Source organism: Sminthopsis crassicaudata, chromosome 1 (assembly GCF_048593235.1).
Source record: "Sminthopsis crassicaudata isolate SCR6 chromosome 1, ASM4859323v1, whole genome shotgun sequence".
NCBI lineage: Eukaryota > Metazoa > Chordata > Mammalia > Dasyuromorphia > Dasyuridae > Sminthopsis > Sminthopsis crassicaudata.
The window spans coordinates 198,296,259-198,323,215 of NC_133617.1; the positions used below are offsets into that span (position 1 = coordinate 198,296,259).

Genomic DNA, 26,957 nt, shown 5'->3' on the forward strand with positions numbered 1-26,957 from the left:
TATTTTTATTTTTGCTGGTGTGGTTGTTTAAATAACATTATGCTATGCTTGTAGGGAAAAAACACAAACAAACAAACAACAACTAAAAAAGCATCAACCTGTGTAAATACAACTGACAGAGACCTATTCAGTTCTCCTATAATCATTAAAGAAAACAGAACAATACTTGGCTGTCATTGTAATTATAAATAACATAAGAGAAATAATTAAAATACCACAGTTGTTTTTGCTGCTACTGAATATAGTACTGTAGGCCTAACCTTTTTTGAAAATGTGATTTTATAAAATAATTAAATAAAGGTTTAGAAAAAAGGAAATCTTTCTCTGCAAGTCTCCAGCTCCAACTGAAGAAAAAAAAAATCCAAAGGGCCTTAACTTGAACACTCCCACATCACTTTATGTTAGAACTGTCCTGATGGTCAGCTCTCTCTGGCATTCTAAATGCAATCTTCAATGCACAAAAAAGAAATGAAGCCAAATACCTAATGTAAGGGTGCCAGCTTCACTGAAAATTTAATATTTAGAAAGAATGGAAAAAATATTTTTCTCTCTCTACTTCAATTCAGGACTAAATACCAAAACCTCAAGGGTCTTTGGTACCACAGAAATTGCAACATTTCCCCTCCCCCATCCCACAATCAGGAAGTCCCTCGTTACACACGGTAGATAATTATAAGTGTTCTCAAATAGCATATAAAGATTCACTGAATGAACCTTCTTAGACCAGCTAAGCACAGAAAGAACACTTATCACCCAGTGGAAAACCCAGAATGATTCTGTTACCCACTGGAGTTAAGATTTTAAGATCATTTTTTAAAAATATGTTAATACCTATCACATAAAGGAAATATGTCAGCACACAGATCATGAACAGATGATTTTGAATAGACTTTTGTTGGTCGACTGCTTAAGTGATACCTCTCATTGCTGAAATAATACCTAAAAGGCAATATAATGACGACATGACAATGTATGTAAATCAAGAACTGTATGTGGGTTTATTTTACATTTGAGAAACAAGTGGATTTAATTGTGAGAACCAAAATGTACTGTACAATATTAATGATAGAACATCAAAATGTATAATTAATAGTGCATTGCTTGCTTTATTTTATTTATTTATTTTTGTCTGATAGTCCCTTTAAGTACATGCATCTGGAAAGATGCAGGTGCCAGTAAAATTTCTCTCTTTAAATCAAGCTGCAGGAACTAAATTTTATTCAAAAATTGTGGTTTTACATTATATACACAGAAATTGAATATAAAATGACAATATAAAAAGTTAAAAGAGAAAAGCATACAGCCAGAAGGTACAAAGAAAGTTGAACAGTTTAAAATGGTACGATATGTAACATGTAGTAGTTTAAGCTGATGCTGGCAATTTACAAGGAAAAGACTCCAACATTTGCCCCAGGTTTTTTTTTTTTCATTTACCAATGCAGCACGCTATAGAAAGGTCAGCTTGTACCAAAGCTTACATTTGTAAATAACTATAAACTGCAGTATTTTACAGGAAAAAAGAAATAGCATTTTTACATGTTTTTTTAAATAACAGCTTGCATACTTTATTTTATTTTTTTTTTTGCCAAAAGTGGCATTTTTCAGCATCCAGAGGGTTTGGGCATAGTGGCAACTAAGGTCTGATTTTTTTTTTTTAACTTGTACATTTGTAGCTTCCTAACCCCATGAGTACTAGATAGCTTTCTATCTTCCAACAGCTGCATGCATGTTTTCTTCACAAACCAGTTCTGCATAAAAAAGCTTATTAGTTTTTTTTTAATTATTAAATAAGTTTTGTGTCTGACACAGCTTTTGATCTGAATGAAATATGCCTTTAAGTCTTTTATTTATTTATTTATTTTTGGGAAAGGCACAGAAATGCTATTACAGTCCTCAAAGGGTTAAATTTGACACTACTAGGTTCTATGACCTTTATTGTCATGGCAACTTTGTAATTTTAGGATGTCTTTTTTATCATTGTTATTTGTGTCTTTCTTTACGGCTAAATTAATGTCTCTGAATAGTGTGTCCCACTATATCCTACAAAAGATAGCTTAACATCAAGAACAGATGTTGAAAATAAAGGTCAGACTTTGACTCACCAAAAAACAAAACAAAACAAAAAACAAAAATAAAAACAAAAAAACAAACAAGAAAAAAAAAAAACATGCACAGATCAGACAAAGAGCATATAAATATAACTACAAAATATGTGTAAGAAAAACCAAGATCCAGATAGGCAGTTCAGCAACAAAAGTAAGACTGATTTCAGAGGCTCAGATCAGGCCTAGTGCAGTACTATTCAGAAGTTTTAGTGCAATGTTCCCATGGTCACTTGCATACCTGGACGCTATTGTTTTTCTAATTCAGTTACATAGATCAGGTGGTCCTCAGGGGATTTGCCATGTGTTTTACTAAGGTGCAGTTTGACTGCATGTTTGCTTGCAAAAGTCCGGTTACACAGCTTACACTGGAATGTGGAGCCCAAGTCCTCCTCAGCAACTCCCAGTGAGCCCAAAGTTTTATTTGCGAGGACTTTTGAAACATTCTGCTGTTCTTGAATCTGAGTGAGTGGCAACTTGGACAGATCCTTCAAGCTAAAGCCCAAGTGTGTCTCTAGGTGACTTATGTACGTAGAAGCAGTCCTGAATTGAGAGGCACAATCATTGCAAAAGAAAACAGGATGCCCCGTGTCTAGGTTCTTTAGGAATTTAGTTCCACCTGTCCTCCTTAACTGATACTTCACATTGGCCAGCCAGTGGCTAATGGTGGTCATGGAAAGACCAGTAAACTTAGAGATGTGCACCCGCTCCTGGGGGCCCAAGTCTGACATGATATATTTGCCTTCAGGAGTCTCTCGTAAGCTGGAAGCGAACTGAGCTTGAAGAATCAACAAGTGCTGAGGATTCCAGTTAGACTGCCGCCCCTTCCTCTTGTGGACGGGGGACAGCTCGTCCAAAGCCTCCTCGAAGCTGCTCCCATCCGCGTCGGATTTCTCGGACACGGTGGAGGGCGTTGAAGACTTAGGAGTCAGGCGCCCTGTGAGGTTTTTCACCATGTCCGAGATGTCCATTAGTGCACTTTCCCGCAGAGGCGATGAGACGGAATCCGCCACGCTGGAAACGAGGGGCTTGTTTTTGGACTTGGTCAGGTCAATGGGCTGGTCGCTGTTTTCATAGTAGTACCGGTCGATAGCATCAGCCTGTTTGACGGGGGTGGTGGGGTAGATAGGCTTGTCCAACATACTGTTGCTAATTTTATACAGCATCGCCAAGGGGTCTAGGGAAGGACTGACGGGTTTAGAAACTTTGCCTAGATGGGTATTCATAATGGATTGTAAAGCACTCAGTGGGTTAATGAAAGATGGCTCAGGTGAATGATCTGTGATAATCCCTAGATTATTACAGCCATTGGTAACTTTGACTTTGAGAGGCTCGGTCCCGTTTGGGGTATGAGCTTCTGCCGCACTGTCCTTTTTGGCCTTCTGCATGTCCGCCTCGGGGCTTTTCTTCGGCTGGGGCTTGGTCACCTCCTCGGATTTGGGGAAGTCCTTGTTCTCTTTAGCCACAGGAGACGTGGGCTTAGGGGGAGAGCTTTTCTCTTTTTCCGCTGCTTTCTCCTCCTTCTTCACACTGATTTTGCCCGTCACCTTCTCCACCAGCTCCTCCATAGCAGACACGTTGCTTTTATGAGGTGGGGGGGTGAGACCCCCTGGAGAATGGACTAGTGCATTGTGCTCTGAAGACAGGGACTTGACGCTACTGGCGTAGGAGGGCTGCATCTGCACGCTCTGGACCGTGGGCTGAAGAGGCTTCACCGTCCCGGGGAGCTGGTACGCAGCATGAATGCTAGGGTACCCTCCCCAGGAGGGGGCTCCATTCTGAGCCTTGCTGATAGCGGTGGTCACTGTGTTCTCTAGAGATTTTAATATGTCTATCCCACCCTTGGGGCTATCATCCAAGTCCTCCTCTCGCAGGTACTGATAGACAGTGGTTGGCTCAAATTTCTCTGTGGAGTCCTCATTTTCCTCCTTGATCTTCTTGTCTGCTTCGCCGGCGGGAGGAGCTTTCTCCTTCTCTGGCTCCTTCTTCTCTTCAGACGTGGTGGACCCGGCGGGAGAGTCGGGCTGCTTCTTAACGTTGGAGGCCGGCAGCCGGGTGTGGGTGGTGGGGGGCAGGGGGATGGACTGTATTTTTTCTTCAACCACGGGATCTAACACCAGCTGTTTGCCTTTCTTGGAGGCTGAGGTTGTCACCTTCAAGAAGTGGCCGGTGACCATCATGTGGGCGGTCAGCTGCTGCAAGGTATCATGGGAACTGCCGCACTCCATGCATTTCAGGATCTGGGCTTTGCGGGCCTCGAACTGCCAGGTGTAGCTAGCGCCGTTCTGGTAGCCGTAACGATTATTCGGCGTCACATAGGGGTTCGCGGCCTTCTGGTCTTTCCCCGCCTCGGCCAGCGCCGCTTCTGCCCCAATCCCCGCGGGCTCGGGGGAGCAAGGAGAAGCCAAGTCCTGAAGTGCTCGCTTTTTGGTGGAAGGCACCAGCTTCGTGATGGCCGGCACTGGCTCCTTCAGAGGCACTTTCTGGTAATGCTTTGTTTTTATCATGTGGACACTCAGGTCTTGCAAAGATTCGAAGGAATGCCCACAGTACATGCACTTCAGCACTTTCTGGGCATCTTCCTTGCCCTCCATCTCCATCAGCGACCGCTTGCGGGGCTTGGACCACCTCTTGGTCTTCTCGGAGTCTTTGTCTCTGTTGTCGTCCCGGTAGTGTCCGGTCTCGTTCATGTGCACCGTGAGCTCCACCAGGGTGTCGTAGGCCGCGCTGCAGTCTTTACACCGGAACTTACTAGCACCGGTGAACACGGAGCCGTACAGCTTGTTGTTCTGCCGGTAGAGCTGCACCGTGCTGAAAAGGCTCGGCTCCGGGAGGAGTCCGTACGAGGAGGTCTGCTGGAGGGTTTTGGCCAGGGCGGCCTGGTGCCAGTCGTACCCGGAGCTGCTGTTGTTGCTGTTGCCGGCGCTGCCGCCGCTGCTCGTGCTGGTGCCCGTGCTCGTGTGGGTACTGGTGCTGGTGCTGTGGCTGCTGGCGCTGGTACTGGTGGTCGTGGTGGAAGTGGGGGCCGTCGTGGCGGCGCTCTCGCTCGGGCCCGACTCATTGGCGCTGGCTGTCGAACCCGACTTCTTTAAATCCAAGGCTAGATTGGACCAACAGGATTCGGAAAGCAAGTTTGCGTACACGGCTTTTATTTGTGCCAAGCTGTCCTGTGGGTAGGGGGCACTGTCTGTTGAAGGAGGGTCTTCTTTCTCTTCTTTGGATGAAGAGTTTTTGAAATGGGCTACCTGGTCACTATTTTCACTGAAGGGTGACCCATAACCTGCATCCTGATTGGTTGCAGTGCTTCCTGGAGAATCCTGGTAATCTTTGATTTCTGTTTCTTCATTGCACAAATACTCACTCTCCTGTACGTCCAAAGATAGCCCATCATCCTCTACACTTTCTTCATCTATTTCTGCCGCCTTCAATTCTTCCTCAGGAACATAAGCTAGAATGGAAAGACAAGAAAAAGTCAGGGGAAGCGTCAAAGACAGCACACTACTTTCAGATCAAGCTCAGTTCCCGTGCCATGGGGATGTGGAGCACACGCATGCCGGCTTTATAACCCTCAGAAGGGCTTAGAGTGCAACACACACACACACACACACACACACACACACACACACACACACACACTGAAATTTCTAAATAATATTTCACTCTGGTAGTACAACCATAGATCCATAATCTGCCACACTTCTTCTTCTTCTTCTTCTTCTTTTATTAAAGCTTTTTATTTTCAAAACATATGCATGGATAATTTTTCAACATTAACCCTTGCAAAAATTTTTGTTCCAATTTCCCCGCCTTCTCTCCCACCCTCTCCCCTAGATGGCAAGTAATCCAATATATGTTAAACATGGTAACATATGCATATTTATACAATTATCTTGATGCACAAGAAAAATTAAATCAAAGAAGAAAATAAAATGAGAAAAAATAAAAGTCTACCACACTTCTTAAGAGGCTCACTGTCTAAGAGAGCACAGGCAGGACAAAGAAGCCCATCCACCTCTTCCAGACAGACACTTGCACCTTTTCCTGATAAAGCATAGTTATATCCCCTTCTATATTCTAAACAGCACATATTTTTAAATATCAAACAGGATCTAATTGTTGACTCAACACAGGATATTTGATAAACAACATTATAAGGATTTCTCTAACAAAAAAAAAAAAAAAGCAGCCTTTACTGACAAACAATAAAAATGCTGTTTTTCACTTAAAAAAAAAAATACAATAAAGCAGAGTTGGTCTAGTGCAGAGGTTCTCAAACTACGGCCAGAGGGCTAGATGCTGCCGCTGAGGACATTTATGCCCACGTTGGGTCATGGCAAATGGGCTGAGGGGCGGAGACAGAGTGTGAGCTTTTGTTTTTACCATAGTCCAGTCCTCCAACAGTCTGAGGGACAGTGAACTGGCCCCCTATTTAAAAAGTTTGAAGACCACCGGTCTAGTGCAAAGAACAATAGAAGAGACATACATATAAGATAGAAACTAGTCAACCAGCCTCCAATATCTCCAGCTAACCTGTTTAGAGGGCTTAAAATTCTCACCAAAAGAGGTGAGGTTTAAGGTATTAGCTATCAAAAGCCTCCATTTAAATGTAATTATGTTTCCTGGGAGGGGTAGTACATTAACCAATTATCACTAATAACCTAATCACATTATGTTATCTGGGAGGGGTTCTACATTAAACAATTATCATTAATAATCACATTATTAGAAAGCAGAACCCCAAGGAATGTATCACAGAATAACTAAATGTTAATGGAGGGTAAGTATCCAGAAAGGAGGGAAAAGAAAGGGCTTGGGGGTTATAAGGGAGGATATGTCCAGGTGAAAGGAGAGAAGTAGAGAGAAGAGATTACTGAGCAAATGGAAGCTCTCCAAAGGCATAGGTAAAATTTGTGAGTGAGTCAGAGGCAGAAAAAGGAACAGAAGAAAAAAACACACAAAAGAAAACTTCATGTCTACAATTCTGCCAAGGACCAGCCCTGTCTACAGGTATGAATTTGTATATATACTCATATATACATACTATACAATACATATTGTATGTATATATGAGTACATATACAAATTGTATATATTGTATATACATATTATGTAAATATATTGTAAATATATATGTAAATATAAATATATTATGTAAATATGTTGTATATATACAACAAATATATACATATTCATATTATGTAAATATATACTCATATATATATGTGTACAAATTTAACTGATTTTAACAAATACTTCAACAAATACTTGTGAATAATAATTGGTATTTATATAATTTTAAGGTCTACCAAAAGCTTTTACATCCATTATCTCATTTGATCCTCCAAAAAATCCATGAGGTATGTAAAACATCTAAGTATCTTGCCCTTGGCCATAGAATTATCAAGTGTTTGAGATGGGTGTTAAGCTCAGATTTTTTTCTAACTCTATATTTCACTTTCTCTACATTATGTCACATTGTCTAACAGAGAACTGAGTATGCCATATCCTCAACTATGATGAAACTGTATATATACAAATTAATATAGTATTAAAAAATAAACTGTAAGTGCAGAAGGGAAATGTAAACAAGTACTTTGTAAAGTATGATGTAATTACCGATTAGAAGAAATCTGTCTTCCTAGAGGAAATCAGTAGAGGAAAGGCTGGTTCTGGAGCTGAGGAGCTGGGTTCAAAATCTACTCATGATACTAACTATCATTGTATCCCTGGAAGCATCATTTCATTTTCTTAGGCCTCAGTTTACTAATACATAAAATAAGATGGCTTGTGAGGTTCCTTTCAGCTCCACTTCCGTGATCTCAAGATAGAAATAAAATGAGATAGCATTTGATTTAGGCATTTAAGGAGTAGAAATTCAACAGGTAGATCTAAAGTAAGAGATTAGAATCAGCTGGAGGACTTGCAAAGCACTATGCTAGGAACTGGTAAAGTTAGAAAGAAAAGCAGTTTGAGATGGGGATAGAAAAAATATTGAGGAGTACAATGAGGAAGAGAGTATTCTGGGAAATGACCAATATTTTTCTTAAAAGCATCAATAGTTTTTTAAGGAAAAATAACACTTGATCTTGGATGTGTTGTTTATATGTTTCAACAAAAGAACATGTATATAGAGATATTCTACATGGTTTTGGAGATGACTACATATGAGAGAAAAGTCAATAATCTTTATTCTTTCCAATGGCTCTAAGGCCATGCTAACTGGGATTTTGCATATAGGCATGTCTACCTATTAATTTCTATATTTAGGATATAACAATAATTGACCTGAATATATTCATTAACGTATATGTATATGTATGTATATATATATATGTATGTGTGTACATACATAAATGTGCATGTATATGCATATAAATTCACACATCTGTGTAACATTTATTTGCATATGTGTTTTACTGTGTAGATTGTTAGACTAATGATTGATCTTATTAAGTAATTTTTTTTATTGTTTTGGGGTTTTAGTGCAATGAGCATATTGTACCACAAAACAGAACATTTGATAGACCTTATCTATAGAAAATAATTTGACCATTTATATTGGAATAGCCTTCCTCCAGCACACTAACAAATCTCTTAGAAGAGCATATGTTTCTCTTTTTTTACCTTAATTGATGTTAATAATCAGACAATTGTAAAACATAATTTTCACTGTGACTCTGGATATCATAGAATTTTCTGTGACTGTAAAAGCTTATTCCTTGTGGAAATCTAGACTTTAGACTTTCTCCATATATGCAAATTTTTTTAAATTCAATTCATCAAATACTTTTATGTATCTACTATGTTTAAGCACCATGCCAGGCTTTGGGGACACAAGGGTAAAAATGAAACAATCTCTACAGCCACAGAGCATAACCAAAGCATAATATTGTACATCTTGTTAACCATGTGACTATGAAAGATCATGTCTGCTACAGAAAATCATTTGCAGGAATTTGACTGTTCCCTTCATAGATTTTCATCAGGATGCCCTAGATATGTGTGTAGATGATTCTCATAAAGATTTTATAGAGATGCTAAAGTAGGCATATATGTTAGTGGTTATTGATATCCTCTTAATTTCTTTTAAAAACATATCACCTATTCCAAATATCTTAGCCTTTTGCCCTTTTTTTTTACAGACATATTGAAAATCAATCCTTCAATGCTAATGAAATTATACTGTATCATCACAGTTTTCTTCTTTGAGTACTAATACATTGGCTCTTCCTGCCTCCATCTTATTTAATGCTACTTCTGAATCTTCAAATTGCACATTGGAGAATAAAACATTAGAGTTTATCTATTTGTAGTATTTTCATTGTCAACTAGCTGTTCTACGTACATGATATTCTATCACTTTCCTTCATGTCCCTGCAAAAGCCATCTCCTGGGACTAGAATGCTCTTCATCCTCACTTGCACACCTCGAAATCCCATATCCTTTCAAAACCCAACATCTCCTTCAAGAAGCTTTTCCTGAGTCTTCCAGTTGGTGCAATCCCCTAAGTCAGTGTGCATTTATTTGTTTTATATATGGTCTATGTATATTATCTAGAACACTTGAGAACTTAATTAATGACTATAGCCTGATAATATAAACAGTTTGTGATAGAAATACTAATACACATTTTTCACCCATTTGCTGTCCTTCCTGTTTCATCTTTGAATGCTCTTGGGATAATCTGACTCAGCTGGGTCTCATGACAAGCTTTCACCAGATTCATTTTTCTTTCCACTGTTCCTTGCAGAAATACTGCTGATATTCTTCCATGATTTTTCTCAGCAAAGTTTTACAAATGAGTTAATATCCTAAACTTAGTGAAGTGCTTGCTCATTAAGGCAGTTTCTGGGATTTTTTTGTCTCCTCATTGTGGTGAATGTTTTATGATGTTCTATAGTTCCTCCTTAGGAAATGGCAACAGCCCATGTAAGTGTCTTTTCCTTTATTAATTTCTCATTTTCCAGCACCAATAGTTTATTTGAATAGATAGACTGAAACTCCTATACCTGAATTCAAGTTATACCACCGTTATTATTCATCAATTTAAAAACTTTTGCTTTGATTTTAATTATCAGTTTTCTAAAGTGTTGGTGTCCCTGTTATGAGATAAAAGACATGAAGTTCACATTAACTTCAATAGCACATTCAAAGAACCAAATTTTGCCCTATTCTAAATGTAATGGAAACATTTTATTTTACCTGGTTCCTTTCTATGGAAATGGATTTTCTTCAGATTCATTTGCTATGCATTTGAACTATTTTCATATAAACAAGTAACATACCAAAGTGGGGAAATTGCTGTAGCTCCCTATTTCCAACCAAAGGCTGATTGTAGTTAGAGAGCTTGTTCAGCTCTGAGTGATACTTCCATTCCTAAACAGAAACTAATGGCAGAAGAGGGATATTAATTAAACAATGAACAAGCATTTCTTAAGTAACTACTATATGTCACATATCATGCTAAACATTGGTAATGCAAATACAAAAGTAAGATGGTTCCTGCTTTCAAGGAGCTCAAATTTTTCCAAGAAGATAAAAGACATATTTAGGAGCCATGTCCAGAGAAGGGAATTCTGATCTATGGCTAGGCCATCACAAGGATTATAATTGGACTTAGAAGGCAGTAAATGGATATGCCCTATCCAGTAGCAATCATACTACTAATGTGATTATTGCTCCCTGAGCAAAGAGATAGGAAAGCCGGAGATGGGGCAAGGGGGAGAATGAGGAAAGATAGCAAAATGCCCACAATAGTTAGTCACTAGTGTCCTGATGGTTAGCTGAGACTGAAAGGGTCATGTCATTCATTTGTTCATTTATCAAAGACCCAATAAATATCTTTTGTGTGCAGGGCACTGTGCTAAAGAATATGAAATGGCAGAAAGGAATGAGAGCTTTAGGTGATACTATGTAAAATCTAGCTCTTTTCTGGAATCATGTCTGTGATGCTCTCTTTTTTTATATTATTTTCTCTGTCCCACTCTCCGTTATTTCTCTTCCACTCCAGAAAGTACACAAGCTTAACCCTTTTAGCCAATCTTTTTCCAGAAAGGAAGCTCACTTTTTTCTTTTCTTTTCTTTTCTGGGGGGAGGACAATGTCCGGGAAAGAGTCAGTGGAAAGAAGGAAGTGTTTTTTCCTTTATTCATGGTTCAGGAGGACTGTGAAATTTTATGTGCAGTGAATTAACCTAAATATGTATCCTTAAAAGGCAATGGAGACTGTCAGCAGAGAAAAATCCAAGAAAAAATTTAATGAAACACATTGGAAGTTCCCTCTGTGGTCAAGTATGGTCTAATTCTAGGAAAATTCCCTTTGCCATACAGAGGTCAGCTGAAAAACTTGAGTGAAATCTTGCACTGGTAAGTCTTAGTACATGATTCCAAAATAGGGCCTCAGGTCTAGTCTAACCCTGGATCCTTCACATGCATTCATGAAACAAGTGAAATAACTGTCAGGTACTTGGAATTACCTATATCAGCTTACACACTGTGATCTAAGTTCTAACTAACATGGTCCTGAGGCTCTGTGGTAGCATAAACCCAAAACAAATCTGTAACCAGGCAAACAGTCCACTGATTGATTCCATTTTATTCTTTGTTGTTCAAATAAGGAAGAATGGGATTAAATGAAAATAAAAACCTGCAATGATTTTTATCATGGAAATTTGTTGAAGACTCTAATTTCCCTGGGGCAAATCAGCTTAGAATATAACTAGGCCAGTCTATGTATTCCAGGGAGTATGATTTCAGTCAGGTAATACCTAAAATCTCCATATAACAGGTACCTTAAAAAGCTTATAGTTATTGGGAAGGAGAGACAGCGAAAGACAGAAAAAGAGACAGAGACAGAGAAAGGAAAGGAGAGAGAAGGAGAGAGAGAATAAGAGACACGACAGACAGACAGAGAGAAAAAAAATTAATGATGTATAGCTACTGACTTAAGCTGGTTGCTGCTGTGACACACTGATAAAGGTCAAATTCTAAACCATGATCAGTGAGCTAAGCATAACCATGTGCCTGCCCTCCCATTCCATTGTACCATGGCCAGGCAGACAAGCAAAGGACCACTGGGAGAAGGGACTCTGATAAATACAGGCTAGTACATATCACAGAGCATGTTCTTGTTTTAACATAATGTCATACAAGCATCAATGTTTAGTGAAACATAAATTCTGGTCTTTTTTATTGGAATCAACAAAAATAAAATTGTCCCAAAAATGTTATTTTGATATATGCATAATCTGTCCCTATTCAATATATAAACATATTTACATATATATTTAGACCTCCTATTAATGATATGTAACCATTCTGAAGAAAAGTTAATCACTAAAATTGCTAAGTTAGCCAATTCTCCTCTTTCAGGCATCAGTTATTCCATCCCTGGTCTATCTGGGCTCATTTTCTTCCTCTTCTTTTTTCTCCTGCTGTCTGCTTCAGCTATTTCCCTGCTTACTAGAATCTTTGCCAGAAAACAGAGGAAGGAAGGGAGAGGTTGTAAAATTCAAACCAGGCAAAAAATGTTCCTCGTTAGCAACTCTTCTGCAGATCTGATAGGAAAGAGGTGGAAATAAATGACAAAAAATAAGGTTCAGGGATTTTGTTTATCGAGACTCTCTCTTTCCCTCATTAGCACGTATAATTGAGAGTTGGCTACAAATAAGGGAAATGGATATTTTAAAAGGACAAATATAAAACATAGAACTACATTCCCAGCTTGGTTATTGGCTTACAGTAAATATCAAACTTTGCTATTGTATTGCCACCTGGTGAAACTATATAATCTTACCAAATTACGTGTTTATCTACATCAAACTATTTTTTTTAGTCTGGCAAATGTGATATTCATGAACAGATGGCCATTATATCAAAATACATTTACTCCAAGGGCCCAATTCACAAAAGTGGCTTACATGAACCTAAGTGATAAATGTACATTTTCATTGCACTGTAGAACCTTACTGTACACAGCTTTCTCCAGATTTACGATGGAGTACTTTTATTGAAATCTCATCTTGTAGTACAATGCAGGTGGATTTTCTGCAAATCAGAACACACCTTGCAAATATACAATGAGAAAATATTCATAGTTAGAGAACTCAGAATTTTCCATTCTCAGAAGAATGTTGATATGTTAAACAAGTTGTATGAACAATGACTTGATAAAATATATGAAAGGCTCCTAAGCAAGAAGGCTGCAGGTATACCAGAAAAAAATGAAAATCACAATTTTGCTTCTCTATGTCAAGTCAAGAAAAAATTAATCTTATCACGATAGCAGTTTTTGATTGCTTCCTATCATTCATTATCTAATATACCAGTTAGCATAAAACATTTGCTGATTTACCATAAAAATCATTCTTCATTTAAAAGACACTTGGAAAACATTTTTAGGAGTACAGGAGTTTGCAACTAATATGACACTGGTGTTAACTGTAATTTCAAGTAAGAAAATAGAATTAACTTAAACATAGTTTCTCTCCTCCTTTATTATCCTAAGAACGCAATCTCATGTTAAGTAAATAAGCATTAAAAAACTCAACATCCTACAAAGGCATTTTATTTTTCCTTCTTCCATACTCTTCCCCTACAAACTTCTGACAGCATTTGCTATAATCCCTATGTTTCTAGTCAATTTATTTTACTAAGTTTTTAAACAGTGCAATGTAAATCAAAGCACTATTAAAACCAAGGTCTTAAAGACTGAAAGGTGTTAAACACATATTATGAAAAATGAGAAGAGAAATGAAAAGAGATGAAAAAGCAAGAACAAATATCTCCCATACAGGCACATGAAAGAACAAGCACACATGTGGTTCCATTACTATTGATTGGTTTGTTTTAAATATACCATTGAAATATTTTTTTATTCCGAAAATTAAAAAATATAACTCAACACAACTCAGTTTGTACCCATGTGATCACATTCAACCGGATAAAAAGTAAAAGACAAGTTAGGATAATAAGCTAATGGGCAACTAGATGGCACAGTATATTGAGTGCAGGGCCTGCAATCAGTCTTCCTGAAGCTGTGCAATCTGGGCAACGCACTTTATACTATTTACCTCAGTTTCCTCATGTGTAAAATAAGCTCCAGAAGAAAATGGCAAATAACTGCAGTATCTTTGCCAAGAAAACCCTAAATGAGATCATCAAGAAAAAAAAAAAAAAAAACTGAGCTGATACAAACACAGTCTTAGAGATACTGACATTCCTGAAATCAATATTCCTGAATATTGAATTCAAAGTGTTTGCTTCCATTTCTGCTTTTTCTATGTGGAGATAAAGATATTAATACTAAGCAAGTTGGAAGCTACTTCGGTAATAGCTGAACTGGAGGCTTTTGCTTAGAAAATCTACTGAAAGATAACAGAATCTAATATGAAATAGAACTGAAATAAGGCTAGAACCTAAGCCCAAGGATACACGTTTTTAGCCAAAAGAATATTTGTTTATTGTCACATATACCAACTCTTAAAATCACCAGATTATTATAATTTAGAATTCAGTTACTTCTCTAATGCTTTGTATGTTAAAGCTATCTACAAAGGGAAGTACACATGTCCACCTATGGAGGAAATGGAATTAAAGTCAGCAGCAAAAAACTACCTACAGCCAGGAAATTTTAGAAATACACACACACACACACACACACACACACACACACACATATACACACACGTACATATATATACGTGTGTGTGTATAGGTATATGTATGTAGATGTATGTACATATATATATACATACATACAAATATATGTGTATATAAATACATACACATATATAGCTATACATAGAAAATACTTTTAAAATTCTAGGTTAAAAGAACAGAATTTAAAACCTTCTGGAAATTATGTGTATGTATTTGTGTGTGGGCAGCTGAGTTATTAATGAATGACCAACTGTTAGCATGAATGATTAGAATTTTAATATTTAAAAATGCTACTATCCACTAGAAATTATGTATCCATATGATACACAAAATAGCTACCACAAAGCCTATATAATGGGCTTAACATATAATTAGTAATTTTAAAAGTTACCATAATATAAATTTATACAATTCCTTGGCTATTTTTTAAAGCAGTCTGAATTAATAAAAAAAAATGCATCACATTTAAAAAAGTATAATTCTTAAACTATGTAATTATAAAGTCTACTCTGGCTATCAGCAGTCAATTCTCATAATAACTTTCCTCAAATGTTTTCTTTTAAGTTATCCTGGGAAAAGAAAGGAAATGGAAACCATAAAAACTTGCAAGAGTTTTCAAGAGATGATTCCAACTGTGTTGATGTGCATTGGTATATAACTTTCCCTTTTAATCATAGTGCTAGGTAGATACATAAATACATACACACGGAGCACACATACAGGTGCACTTTCTATAAAAGAGGAATTTATTTGTGAGAATCATTTTTTTCATTGCCATAGGTATTCATTTTTTTTAAACCTCTAGTTCATATTGGTACACATGTACTAAAATGCACTACAGTATATGCAGGAATGTGATAGTGCTGGCAATGGGGCCATCATACGGTATTTCACAAAGTGAATATGATTTTCTATTCTAAAAGATCTTTTTTGGGGGTAAGAGATGATACTTAAATACTAAAGTATACTTTAATTCGTTGCATTTTCTGTTTCCTAAAATCCCCACCATCCCTCTTTTAAGCATTTCTACTTTCTTATTTATACTGGGCCACATCTCAACCTTACCCTGTCCCTGGAAATTTGGATGAATGAGTAAACTGAGAATCTTAAATGTGAAATTTTCTTTCCCAGTAACTCAGAACGATAAATTACATTTTCCTCCATCAAATAAAACAAAGACTCCAAATCATGATTTCTGCCATTTTTTGGTGTCAAAACAGCCTCCTTTCACTCCCCCGTGCACTTCCTGAGCCTAACACAATGCTGCAAAATGTGACTGTTAACATGTACAGTATGTCCTACAGTGAGTGGGAAAATATATTGAGCATCACTACAGATTGCTTTAAAGCCATCTGAACAAGCAAACAAAACCACTAGTACAGAAACATAATGCTGCCAATCTTATTTTGCCGGTATATAAAGATAAAAAAATACACACACATACATACATATATACATACACAAATACTCTTTAATCCCTTATTCTATATAAATAAGGGTTGGTGAAAGGAGAATGGGAAGGAAGAGGGAAAAGAGCTTTACATTGTGGTTGGGTTGTCTTTTATTAAACCTTGTTAATATTTTTGCCCATAAAATGTGCCTTCTGGATGCCAATGTCTCCCTAAAGATGTGCTGTCATCTTCGAGCAGCATTAAAAGCTCTGCATTCTAATGTAAGTGGACACAAGGCGATATATATGGTCCATGTTAGGGGTAGAGCACATAATCACATTTGCAGTGAGAGGATTTACACTGTAAATACACATCTGTTCTCTGAAATATATATACAGAGAGAGAGAAAGAGAGAGAGAGAGAGAGAGAGAGAGAGAGAGAGAGAGAGAGAGAGAGAGAGAGAGAGAGAGAGAGAGAGAGAGATCTTCAATTTAAAAATTATAATGAAACACAAACATTGGAACTTTAGCTGTGAAATTAGTAAAATCATATTTTTCAACTCATGACCCCAGTGTTTCAAAAGCAATTTTTAAAAAAGCTATCTTTTTCCCCTTTTAAAGAAAACAATCATTTCAAGAGTAGCAAGAAGTGACAGCTGTATTTGTTTTTAATGGCTAAATGTGGTGAAGTTCCAAATTCCCTTGAGCTTTAACAACACTGGCTCCAAGCAATTAGATTTTTATTCCCCCCCGAACCTGAATCTTAATCTGTACCCCAATTATGTGCAAAATAAAGAAGGTGTTTGTGTGAACCATCACCATGTGATACTCCATAACAGGTGAGTGTTACTACAGCTGCTAAAGCTTGCATACTTGCAATGCATTAACATCATTTCTTCAATTAGGTACATAAAACTGCATGCTCCCTTGCAAAATTACTGAAGCAACAATGAACCAGGGCATCTGCCCCTTGAATATTGTGACCTTTAAAAAGTACAGCATTTAATCAGGGGGACTCCTAACACAGTAAAAAGCACAATGGTTATTCAAAATGTCCAGTCCCACAGTGTTACCATGTGCTCACTGTCTGTTTCTACACGATGCTGAAACATCCAGATGAAAAGTGAAAATTCACTCAATCAGCCAGATGTTCAATCTACGCAATACCTAATATCTAACTATCTGGAAATATCCAGATGTTAAGTGCGTAGAAAAAAATACTGGTAGGACTGATTTAATTTTTAAAGTTTAATTTAAGCTATTTTCTCACTATATTTATGTTGGGTCAAGAGAAAAAGGGAATTGAATATTTCAGCCTATTTTTAGATATGGATAAAGATAATTTGTCAAGAGTGTTTTCAAAAGAAAATATCTAAAATGAATCACATTTTAAAAATTCTCAAACTAAAACTGAATAACTTGGAAAAATGAATATAAAAAGCCATATATCTAAAATGATTTCACATTTTTAAAAAATCTCAAATTAAAACTAAAGAAGTTGGGGAAAATGAGTATAAAAAGCCATGGATTACAGCAAATAAAAAGGCCTGCATTCCTTCTACTAAAAACTAGATAATTTCCTAGGAAATATGGTGAAACATAGTAGTGAAGACTGTACAATGACAGGTCCAATTTTTTTTTTAATTTGTTGATAATGACAAAATTTCAAAGAAAATAACTTAGTCTTTATATTAGCTGCTAAGGAAAATATAAGAGTGCTTTTAGGCAATCCAAGGTCTGTTCTAACAGGAAGAGAGGATTTATTTATAATTATGTAGGAAAAAAAAGAGAGAAAATACAAGTGCCCTTACTCCTTTGTATTTTAATACAAAAGTCCTAAGAGACATAAACAACTCTATGGTTTCAGCCAGGTGAAGATAACCCTTCCAGGCAGCCCATTACAGAGCAACAAAAATGCCCCTCACCCCTTTCTCACCATTTTCTCTCTCCTCTCACTCCCAGAATGAACTGAAGAAATTATTAGCCAAGGTTTGCAACAGAAGACCAAGGCATCTTGCATGCCGGCATATTTTTGCAGTGATTCTAATCTGAAAGATTTACTCGCTCTTCCTCTTCTATCTGATAAACTATACATTCAAGCCTTCTCATTAGTGTTCGGATCACCAAAGGGAACTGGAGATGAATCAGTCCTTGCACCCCTCCCCTCCCCTCTCTGTCGAGATTATTTCATTGAAATGTTCATTTTCATCCCTGCTGGCAACATTAGAATGGAAGTATTTAACCTGTTTCCATTACTTATACAAATTACCATTATGGGGTAGGACAGATGTTAGAATCCTGCCACATAACTGACTTCCATACATTCTTTACAAGGAGGATGAGAAGAAGGAAAGCTGTTAGATCATATTATCCAGTCTCAATAATGTTCTCTCTGTTACCAGATTCATTAACTTCGAACATCAGCATTTCACATTCTTTCTTGGTGAAAATTCCCGGGCTAGTTGGGCTCATTTAATTTGGAGAGAGAAATCTTTGTCAGTGATAATGTTTTGATCAGGTGCTCTAACAAAGAGGGGAAAGGATGAAGGAGATGGAGTGGGGGGGGCAAGAGAAGGAAGTCAGGGGGTGGTGAGGAGGGAGGAAACAACCTTGTCGAAAATGCTATCTCTCCAACATGAATGATGAAAGAGAAGTCAGTTAAAGACGCTGGTACTCAAAGATGGCTGTCACTTCAGATAGACACTGGCACAACTCACCTAGACAGGTGACACTTTGGTGGAGCAAAATCTTGCTGCATTATTGAGAGCACCAGAGATCAGGCTGACAAAGACTGTAGGCCCAGGATGCCTGGGGCACCTGGAGAAGTGAATTTAGCAGGCGAATGGATTTCGGTCTTCATTTGCATCCTTAAGTGAAGTAAGAGACAAGAGTTTTATGGCTGGAAGGATGGAAGAAGGTGTTTAAGTGTTAGACTAAGGCACACAACTCCAGCACACTTTGAAAATGTGTGGTTTCCTTCATGCCCAAAGACAAGGAGGAATGAGGAGAAGGTGGGCTAAACTTTAAAAATAGAAATCAACTTTTTTTTAATAAATAATTTAGCACAAATAGTAAATTAAAGACCTTTAGAGATGGTTTTGTTGTTTTCTGCCTTTTTTTTTTTTTTTTTTTTAAGAAATTCTATCTAAAGCACCACAGGTTGGTTAACCATTGATGAGTCTATTGACAAGTAAGTGCTTCTTATATGCCAGACACTAATGAGACAAAAGCAAAAATAAAAGTCCCTGCCTTCAAGAAGCTTACAATTTTTTAATCCAAATACTTTAAATGCTATATATTTTTTATCTAGACACTTTTAAGAAAGAGCAAGGTTTGGGATAACATATCCAAATACCTCAAATGCTATCTAATCATATCTTTTTTTTTTTTTTTTTTTTCCTGAGGCTAGGGGTAAGTGACTTGCCCAGGGTAACATAGCTAGGAAGTATTAAGTGTCTGAGGTCACATTTGAACTGGGGTCCTCCTGACTTCAGAGCTGGTGCTCTATCCACTGCACCACCTAGCTGCCACCTAGCTGCCCCCTATATAATTACATCTAGACACTTTTAAGAAAGAGTAAGGTTTGGCTAACATATCCCTGAGAAAGGGCTTTAAAAGTGAAAGCTTTCATTTCAATGCTGGAACAAAAGAAAGGCCATTGTAACTAGTTTTGAGAAAAAGGCCTGCAAAAACCAGTTAAATTAATTCTGGGCTTGGATTGCAAGCTCCCAGATATCAGTTCTCCAGCCTTCTGATCTCTCTCTCCTTCAGTCACAACCAAGAAAATTCTCAGGAACGTGTGTTTAAATTAAGAGAAAATAATTTTTAGTCAGAAATAAAGAAAATATACTCTAAATACCCTTTGTGCATCTGGGAAAGATGGGTGGATGTGAAAAAGAAAGCTCATGTCTATAGGATGTTTGACAATTCTACAATATACAAAAATTTCATAAACAAATTAAATAGAATAGATACACTGAGAAAATATACAGGATCTCAAAGTAGAAGAAAGCTTGAAGAGAATTTAATACAATTCTTCAACTACAAAAGCCCAGAAAGAGTAAATGACTTATAGGTATACAAGTTCAGAGCTGGATGGAACCTTAGAGATACCATCAGGGCCCATACTCATTTTGTACATGGAGAAACTGAGAATCCGAGAAGTGAGGAACCAGTGCTGTAAACTAAGTCTTTTTCCAAAAACACTGGATAAAAAACATTTATCACCAAAAGTTATTTTTAATAGCAACAGTGAGGTCAAATTTTATAATGAAGAGACATGATACAACATGAGGTAAATGATTCATCCAAATAAAGTGAATGAACCTTGTCAAAGCACTGAGAACATGGGTTGATGCCTTTCTTCAGAGCCTTAGTGGGTATATTCTAGGCCTGAGAGAAATCATTTGCCTCCCTTCAAGTAATTTGGTCCAAAAAACATTCAAAAATCCAAATAACCAAGAATATTTGCCCAACCTACCCTATCCCAGAATAAGAAATGTTAACTTAAAATGCAATATGCGTCATAGTAACCTCAAATGGAGTGAATTTATAATTAAGTATTGTTTTAAAACAGGCTATTTTCACACTAAAGCTATCACTGTGAAAAGATCTGTAACAATTCTGGCTGGAATTTTTGGTTAATTTAATCAGCCATAGTCATCTGCATGGTAGCACAATGTCAGAAACTCAAAATTATCTGCTGCTCAGTACACGGCATAATAGACATATACAATATACTGGTTTGGTGAAAAGATAAAAGTTTTATTAATAGGCACATATACACAATCTTTATTTATCAAATGTTGTTTCCACTTTACAACTACTACCAAATAAAGATGCTCACTTCAATTCATTTTGGAGGGGATTCACGAAACATACTGCTGGGCTGTTCAAAAAGTTTGACAGTTCTAGTTTAAGCATGGCTTATAGACAACCTCACTGGAATAGGTATAAGACTTAATGTTTTATAGCAATTCATACCTTCATGTCTGCTACCAATTCAAACAACTATATTAAACCTCATTTTTAAGAACTCATGCTTGCAAGCGGGATTTTCTATATCCAAAGTTAACACCACTTGTAACATTGTGTAAACCCCAAGAGTTTGACAGTGTACAGTAACCATATAACTTGAGATCATCTAAGAAGGAAAATGGGGAGAAAGGGCAAAAATAAATAAATAAATAATGAGATCCCAGCAAAACCTGAAATCCTGTCTCAGAAGATCCATCTTTTCTAAGGTCTGTTCCATGTTAAATCAGTAAGAATATCTGTCAGAGATATCCTGCTACACCATTTGGCTGATGTCAAACCTAAATAAACCAGATCAGAAAACCAGCAAGTGGCAGAACATAAATGAAATGGGAGAAGACCAGTCTCACTGTAACTCGCATGGTTTGCTTGCTGATTTTTTTGGGGCAGGGGGAGGAGGGAAATAGTGGCAATCACTGCAGTCATTTGCAGTACTAATGTCCAATTCAGCCTCCTTTCATTCTCCTGATTTAGGTGGTCAGAGTGGTTTCGTAGCCGACACGGGGAAGCTGTGCTGTTTAGCAGGCTGTTTAATGGGAAACTGGCAGTCTTATTTCTTTTCTAGATTTGGTTTGTCACTAGGTCTCCATTACATGCCACTCAGCTTTGATGTCTTTGGACAGGACTGATCAAAAGATGTCATTTGACCTACACAGCATGGCAGAAACTTGGAGAAGTCTCATAAAGCGACACTCTGGCTGTAAATAAAATGACATTATTATTTCCTCTCTCCTATCATGTAGAAAAGCCAATTATGGTAATGCACTGCATGTCAATGAAAATACAGCAATCTTTTTGGAGCAGCTACTGCAGGCATCAGGGTTGCAACTCTCCTTCCTGTGAAAATTTGCCCATTGGAAAATGAAGAGGAAGGAGGTGATAGATGTCTTAAAGACTGTTAATAAAATCCAGGACAGCCATAAAAAGTGCAAGTCAGCAAAACAATTTGAAGTGCAAAATGTAAACTGTTAAGTTTCCAAATTATCTAATAATTTAATCTTGAATGATTTATATTCCATCACTGAAAAAGCCAGTATCAAGTACTGCATTTCTTGGTGTTTGAATGACAAGAAAAGCGATTTATGGTACTAATAAACCCTTTAGTATCCACTACTTCTTAAAGAAGACGACTTCAGAGAGGGGGGAATCTTGACCTTGTCCCTGAGATTCATTTGGAAGTTATAGCCATAAGGTGTGATCATGCCTCCCTAGGCTTTATGAAAATGAAGAGTTTTATTTTTATGTTGTGCCATTATTTTCCGGCGTGCACAAATTTTACATATTTATATTGCTATAAAATAATCTATATTCTCTTATTATTAAAGAACAAAATCTAATCTGATACCCAAAGTGCACCTAACAAAAAAGATCCAACATACAAAACTATACATACACACACAAGATTTCACTGTCTACACAAAATTTTATTTCTGCAATGCACATTGGGTAATGAGAGCATCTTCCCTTCAACGGCATTCTCTAAACTGCAGGCTACTTTTTAACAATCTATTTAATAAGGAAGTGAATTGCTCATTTACTAGTGGGGTGAATTGGACTCCCTCCTATTCTTTTCTCTCCTTCCTAATTTTCCCTGGGTTCTAGTAGAGGAGGAGGAAACCCAAAGCTTCCTCCACAGTTCACCATTTTCACTACCTGTGCCTCAGACACTATATGCTATTGTTTTCAATCCATTTGTTTCTGAGCAGTCTTGCATCGCCTTGAATACACTTTGGCTCTGACACCACGCTGAACCTCCCAAATTATTTCAATTTAAGAACACCACTGCCATTTAGACCATGCAGAGTCTGTCAGCGTGCCCTCAACAATTTGTTTATGAAATATATTCTGCCTTCTTCTACTCTGCTGTGTCTCAAAAAGGCAGCACGAAGTTGTGTTTTATGTTTGCATCATTTATTCAAATTGAGGGAAAGCGGCTTCAAATCAGCGAATGCAGGATTATGGGCAGAACTGCAATATAAGATGAGGTTTTCTCCCTTGGGAAACATTTTAATATTTCAGTAATCATGGCATATATTCATTTTAAGAAAAGAGAGCCACACAATTAGTATCTATGGAAATCAAGGGAATAAGGCAATTCTATGAAGTTACTAATCCCATAACAGAAACGAAAACTTTTTTTGCCTATCAGAAAATATTAAAATATTTTTTACTGCATTCACACACACAAAAAAATTTAATGCAGACAAGCCAATTCTAAGCACAAAATGCAAACATATCTTCCACCCTCCTTTTTCTTCCCTGCCTCCAATTTAGTTTAAGGTGTATAATATTGCTCAGATTGCATTTAGCATCTCCATCAAGTTTTATGAACTTTAAGGAATATTCTTTGGGTCAAGAATACAACAGGTTCACCAAGGCCCTACATCTGCAGAGCTACAAATTGCCTTGCAAAAGATTCTCAGTGACTTGGCTCCACAACACGCTGCATATCTCCTTCTGCTATCTACAGGAGCCTGCATCAATAGCTCCTGAGTGAGGGACCATCAATTGTGCAGTCTTCAGGTGGTAGATGAAAGAAAATTTAAAACTGTTCCATTTCAGCCTCACATTTTGGCTTTGTAAATAATTTCCTTATGTTTCAAAGGAACATAATGCTGTGATTTCTATTTCCTGCCACACTAATACACTTTCTGCAGAATGCCCTAATTACATTTTTTTTTCCTCTCTGCATTCCCGTTAAATGTCTACTGGGGCCATGAATTTTTGAGAATATATATAAATGCTATATAAGCAGCTCCTTTATTAAGGACATCAGTGGCAGAGAGAGTGGGAAGGATAAGGAGTCTAGGAAAGGAGATACTTTTATTTTGCAATTAACAGAAGGTAAGGGAAATCCAGTATTTAAATTTGTATCACTGGTTTTAAGTCAATACATTAGCAACAAATGGTGTGGAGAGCCAGCCTTTCAGACATTTTAAATATATGGCGTTCCAAACTTTTAAAAGAGAAAACTAGAAAAGATAAGCTGGTTGAGTTCAATACCTAAGTTTATGAGGAAAAGGTGAAGATTTGCCACTTGTACTACATGTTTGTGGTTTGTCCCGCTGTTGCCTCATTTACTGGATATATATCACAGCCACTGTGGTTTACCCTCGATGTAACCCCTTCTGTGATGAAAGAAGCATCAATCATTCACCATGGTGGGTTTCAGCAATGTAAGTTCATGACACCATAAAATTTGGGAAGGATGGGGACTCTGTGCACTGATAAAATGCCAATATCACTTGCTTTAATTAAGAGTTTCCTTCAGCTCAGTTCAGGCTCAAGTCGGAGGAGCCAGATCTTTTAAAATTATCTTTAAACAAAAAATGACACCCAAGAAATACCAGATGAAGTGTTCTGCTGTTAAATAATCCTTACAAAGAGTGTGGCAGTAAATATTCACTGTATTGCCTTTTAGTAAGAATATAGGAATTATTCCACTAGAAAATGAGGAGTTTACTATCAGACAAAATAGAGTCAACTTTTTTTTCTATTTGTTTTCATTTTATCTCTTTGGGGAGGAAGGAGAGTGAAACAGTCAGTCCTAAGTTGTGATTTCACCTAAATAAGGAAAAGAGAATAGGATAGGGTGGGAGCAAAATTTATCCACTGAAAAGTTCCTTTCCCAGGCTGCCCCACCCCAATATTAAATTTTATGTAGAGATTCTAGGATTTTAAAAGCTTCACATTTTTTCTGTAATAAAAAAGAAATACAATACCCTGTTGCTATGAGCAGGGATACTTTATGCGCAGAAGAAATCCATTCTCTTTAGCCATTCTTTGAAATATGACCTACTACGTCATTTAATTTTTGAAAACCCTAAGGTCATAGAACACACTTTCTCTGTCATTTGTAAGTACATTAACTCAGTGGCCATATGACAGTGAACTTATGATAATGGGCTGCTAAAATGGGTCATGAAAGAAATGCATTTCAAGTTCCCTTCAACTATGAGCATAGAGTCCAAATTAACTAGAAATGGGTAGAAAAGCACCTAGTCTCCTTTTTTTCAAAGTGTTTCCATCAGCTGAAACATACCCTCCATAGTGTCGGGGGAAGGTAAGGGTGTCCAAAAATGTTTCCATCTAATGGTATATTAAAATAAACTGGCTCTAAAAAAGAAGAAACTTTTCTTTTCAAACATTCCATTTCAAAATCATCAAATCTTAAAGTTGGAAGAAACTATGTATTTATAGGTCTACAAAACATTTCCCTTCTTACTGCCAAGATTTTACAAGCAAGATCTCCATTCCTCATATGAAGCTGCTTAATATAATGACCCTTATAACTTTAAAAAAATACATATATTTTAACAGGAAACATTCAATTTCTTTCCTTGCACATTTTAATGGATCTGATATTCTTTGTTCTGTTGAGAAATAACACAAACACATCTTCATATAGAGAAGTAATATGGCATCTTGAATTCAGAGCCCACCTCTATCTGAGCACAAGGTCCACCTCAGACATATACTGTCTTATGAGATTTCATGAAGTCCTAGACATTTTCTAAAAAAATAAATGCAAAGCAGGAACAGATTTTCACTAGTTACTATAGTTTCCTTATTGTGAGTTTATGATTCCTGTGGGAGGGAAAAAAAGTTCTGGATTTTTGTTTTGTAAAGGGGGGATGGGGGGAGAGAATGACCTTGAACAAACAACCAAGCCATATAAAAAAATCAAGCCAACAATTAAATGAAATAAATTAAACTAAAGGATATTTTAAACATCTTTGTAAGATGTATAAAAGTTTACTTATTATGGTTAGTTTGTTTCCTTTACATAATTTCTAGAAACCTATATAGTGCAAGATTACTTTAACTAGAAATGTAAGCTGGCCTTTAAGTTTGGACAAGATACTGTGGTCCTAATTAGCCTTTAGAAGGCCCTGCCAACAGAACCCCACCTCACAAATGCAAGCAGTCACCTTGATCTCTGAATAATTTATTAACTACCTGGGTAATAGAGTACAATTTCTCATAAATAGCCTTTTCTCTTTCTTCTGCTTTTCCATACACTTAAAAAAACCTGTCAGTATAATAGTTCCTAGGAGAACGCTAAGCAGCAAGGTTGATGAACACAAAAGCACAGAAACACCATCCGCATGCAAAAGTTAACCGAATGGCACAGATAATTGTTAAGATAATTATTTTGATAGAAGCAAGCTGAAAGCTTCTGTAGAGTATTTTACTATCTGAGTGAAGGGTACACTATCTATTTCAGATATATGCTCTTTGTAACTATATTGACAAGATAACATTTCATTTTAGATTTTCTTTTGGCAAAGAAACACAACTCATACTGGGGTCTACAGGAACATAGTAACCTAGATCAAAGGATGTGATGTATGTAGAAAATGTCATACAAACAGGAGGTGATATCATTGTAAATGTTGCTGTTCAGACTCTTTGTGACCCCATTTAGGGTTTTCTTGACAAAGATACTGGAGTGACTTGACATTCCCTTCTCCAACTCATTTTTCAGATGAGGAAAGTGAGACAAACAGAGTGAAGTGACTTGCCCAGAGTCACACAGCTAGTAAATAAATGTCTGAAGCTGGATTTAAATTAAGGTGTTCCTAACTCCAAGCCTAGCGTTCTGTCCACTGCATCACCACCGCCTTATCATTGTTTAGACACTATAGCTATCAATATCACCTCTACTACACTTAAACTTTTTAACACTCTGCTACTAAAGAATTAGGACAGAATGATGATGTCTTTTAAGGAACATATTCTATAGAACTCAAATAACTATAACGCCTACAAG

The 26,957-nt window shown here is 37.0% G+C and overlaps 1 protein-coding gene across 4 annotated transcripts in view; it reads right to left on the bottom strand.

Moving 5' to 3' along the window:
• Positions 1-975: 975 nt before the first annotated feature.
• Positions 976-26,957, bottom strand: part of TSHZ1 (teashirt zinc finger homeobox 1) — an 86,348-nt gene continuing 60,366 nt past the window's right edge. For all 4 annotated transcript variants that reach the window (XM_074273774.1, XM_074273766.1, XM_074273757.1 and 1 more), the window contains exon 3: positions 976-5,550. In XM_074273774.1, the coding sequence (XP_074129875.1) occupies positions 2,351-5,550 (3,200 nt within the window). In that variant the 3' untranslated portion in view covers positions 976-2,350. The remainder of the gene's footprint in view (positions 5,551-26,957) is intronic.